At 33.4% G+C, this 3359-nt stretch overlaps 1 protein-coding gene across 1 annotated transcript; it reads left to right on the forward strand.

Annotated features, from left to right (window-relative positions):
• Positions 1-532: 532 nt before the first annotated feature.
• Positions 533-2432, forward strand: LOC149564237 (U-box domain-containing protein 33-like). Its single transcript, XM_089824126.1, has 5 exons — positions 533-1100; positions 1179-1297; positions 1387-1511; positions 1597-1724; positions 1845-2432. The coding sequence occupies exons 1-5, from the start codon at positions 854-856 to the stop codon at positions 2153-2155; spliced, it is 930 nt and encodes a 309-aa protein (XP_089680252.1). The 5' UTR covers positions 533-853; the 3' UTR covers positions 2156-2432.
• Positions 2433-3359: the final 927 nt, after the last annotated feature.

Raw genomic sequence — 3359 nt, forward strand, 5'->3', positions numbered from 1 at the left:
TCTCTATATCTCTCTCATTCCCTATCTTCATTTCCAACCTCCCTGCTCCATCTCTATCTCTATCCACAATATCTAGCTTATACCCCTACTCCTTCTGCACCTCACCCTCTCTTTTTATTGCAAACATAGCATGAGCCCATTGGTAATGGAGTTTGATTAAGATTTTATTTAAGTTGTGTTCATATCCCTATAAGGAAACTTATAGTTGATTCAAATCAAACTACCACTTTGTTGGTAATGTAGTTTAATTATATTATCTGTTGAGAGACTTAAGTTGTGCTTGGAATCCTATAATTAGATTCATAGTTGATTCAAATAACACTATCACTTCTCCACTAGTACCTTTTTCTTAGAAATGGCATTACTAAATGATTTTCTAATCAACTTCATATGTTGCACAAATGTATACAAAAAAAAAAAATAGACCATTTTTGTTTAATTCATTTTCCACACCTCTTCAATGTACCCGTTGTGCATGAAGGAGCGATTACCAACAATATAATTATCAGCTTTGTTCAATTAAAAATGATTGTAAAACGCTGTTCGAAAAAATTATGATCCCGAATATTCTCCTTCTGGACTTTGTCGATGACGATGGCGACGGAGCTCTGTTATAGCTGAAAAAGGACATATTCCCTTATTATTCGCATCATCGTGGACGACTCGGGATATCTTCTGCCGAATGGAAGTGGAAACGCTTGGAAATCTCTACAGATAAACAAACGATCGGAGTTGTTTTCGAGAATATTGTTTATTAGGATTTTGAGGGTCAGTATTAAGGCCATGTTAAGAAATGTTTGGTTTAGGCACCTCTGGTTTTCCCATCTTTTGAATTCTTACACGAACTTTCATCATGAGATCTCCGGCGGAAACCAGATTAAAGCAGGGAGCTACGCAGATTTCTAGTGAGTTGCTGAAAAATCATGAAATTGTTACAGCCTTTGAAAATTCTCCGCCAGATGATAAAATTTGCGTGGCCGTGGGAAAGGATTTTCTAGAAAGTGTCTCTGCTCTCAAATGGGCTCTTAAATGGGCTCCGTATAACAGATCTTTATTTTTACTTCATATTCAGGTTCCGATTCGCTTTATTCCGTCGCCTGGTAAGTATTTCGCTAAAATTTGAATGAAATTTGTGCCGTTTGTAAGCAATCATAAAATTAGGTGTCTTTCATTTGCAGTTGGAAATATTCTTGTTAATCATGTCAGTAGGGATATTTTAAATGCGTACAAGGTGGATGAAGAGACAAAGTTAAGAGAGCGCTTTGAATTTTACTCGGAGATTTGCTCGCAAGCTCAGGTGTGAATCGTGCTTCGTTTATTGATAATTATTTTAAAATTTAAAGCAGTTTTGAAACAATGTTTGCGAAATGCATTCATCTGCGCCAGGTCAGAGGAGAAGCTTTGATAGTTGAGAAGGCGGATGTTTCCAAAGGAATTGTAGAAGTGGTTTCAAAGCAGGGTTTCACAAAGCTCATTATGGGTACATCATCCGCTGGTGGTGCAATTTCCAAGTAAGCGACACGATTTTGAAGAATAATTTCTGTTATTTAGCCACATCTTTTTGTAAATAGTCTAAATTTGTTTAAATTTGTACAGAAAAATGAAAATGCAGAGATCTGGCAAAGCGGATTATGTCCTGAGACACGCGATCGAGTCCTGCGAGGTGTCAATTATTTGCAAAGAAAAGCTTGTAAAACTCAGGGAAGCGTCTCCCCAACATAATGGTCTGTCGCGTTTAATTTTCCAATGCGATCTTTCAGTTTAATTTAAGAAAATTAAATACTAGATTTAGAGTTATTAGCGGATAGATTTATAATCGGCTAATTTGTGTGGATTTATCGCAGCGGCTCAGAAGCCAATGAATTATAGGATTCCGCTCTCGGAATTGCTTGGGGAACGATCGGAAACGGTCATTTTTAAGCCCTGTTCCATCCGAGGCAGAATATTTGTTTTGTACAATCCAAACATCCAACGGAATTCAGTAAATGACGATTGTACGCCTGTTTGGGTTGAAGAATTGAGTGATCCTAGGTTTGAATCAGCTTCATCATTCCAACAATTTTATTCCGCGTTGATAAAAAAGCGGAATGAGACACCCATTAAATCTCAAATCTCAAGTAGTTCGAGGAAATTCGTTATCTATTCAGTTACTTAAAGGACCCCAAGTACTTCCTTAGGAGCCCCGTTTGTTTGCTAGAATTAATCTGGAATAGGGAAACGGGAATAGGAAAATTGGAATAAATCTATTCCAATTTTTGGTCCAAAATGAAAATAAATCGAATTTCCTATTCCAGGTTAATTCCAACAAACAAACGGGACCTTGTTGAGTCCAATTCAAGGAGCAAAAGCGAGAATCAAAGATAATGTATTACTTTCTTTTATGAAGAATGTAGGCTTTTTAAAAATAAAATAAATTGGACTTCTTATATAGCAACGCGTTTGTAAAAAATAAGGAGATCAAAGTAATTCTTTTATTTTTAATTTTTTTTAATTTTTATTTTAATGTTTGTCAAATTTGTAATATCTTATATTTTTATTTAATTTTCATATATATTATGTTTTCCTAATGTGTAGATAGTTAGTATTTAAAGGATATAATAAGATTTAGGTAGCAAAGAGTAAATCAATCTTCTATAAAATCTCTTAGGGTGATCTTATATCACTCAACCCTTTTTTGTGAATTGTAACTAGTAGATTATTTAGTAATAGAAAAGAACTATTCATAAAAAAAAAAATCATCTAAAGTATTATAAGTTGTTAAAAATAAATAAAACAAAAATAGTAATGATATTTGGTATTGTGCATTCTACAATTCTCTCTTAATTACAAATATTGTTATTTAAGGGGCCTAAATAATGTCTTGCCCCATGTTCCCATAAAGTTGGTTAACTAAAATCTACTTAAATTTAAATAGTTGGTGTGTTCCCATGCAAAATTTCAATAATAGAAAAATGATAAATCAAAATCTTTCCCTATCATATGAACCAATTAAAGCATAGGAATTGAAATTAAAGTTTTGGGAAAAAGTGGGGGGTTGAAAATAAGCAACAACTCTTATTTTAAAAAATATTAAGGTGGCTCCACATATTTCTTTCCCTTTTCTTATTCCCAAATACAATGTAATATAAAAAAGGAAACACATTTAAATATTCATGGGGTTGTTGTCTTCACAAATTGCTACTCAAAATGTTGACCAACAATTGCTAGCCAAAATAACCTAAGACTCCCATGAGGACCCTCCCTTAGATATATAAATTTGAAGATAATTTTAATTCTGATGAGTTATTTGAAATATCTAAATATGGGTCTTTGGATCTAAATATTTCTAAACAATTCTTTATATTATTGACTAATTTTTG

The sequence above is a fragment of the Cupressus sempervirens genome, chromosome 4 (genome assembly GCF_028749045.1).
Source record: "Cupressus sempervirens isolate cs-2001-9-10 chromosome 4, ASM2874904v1, whole genome shotgun sequence".
Lineage (NCBI taxonomy): Eukaryota > Viridiplantae > Streptophyta > Pinopsida > Cupressales > Cupressaceae > Cupressus > Cupressus sempervirens.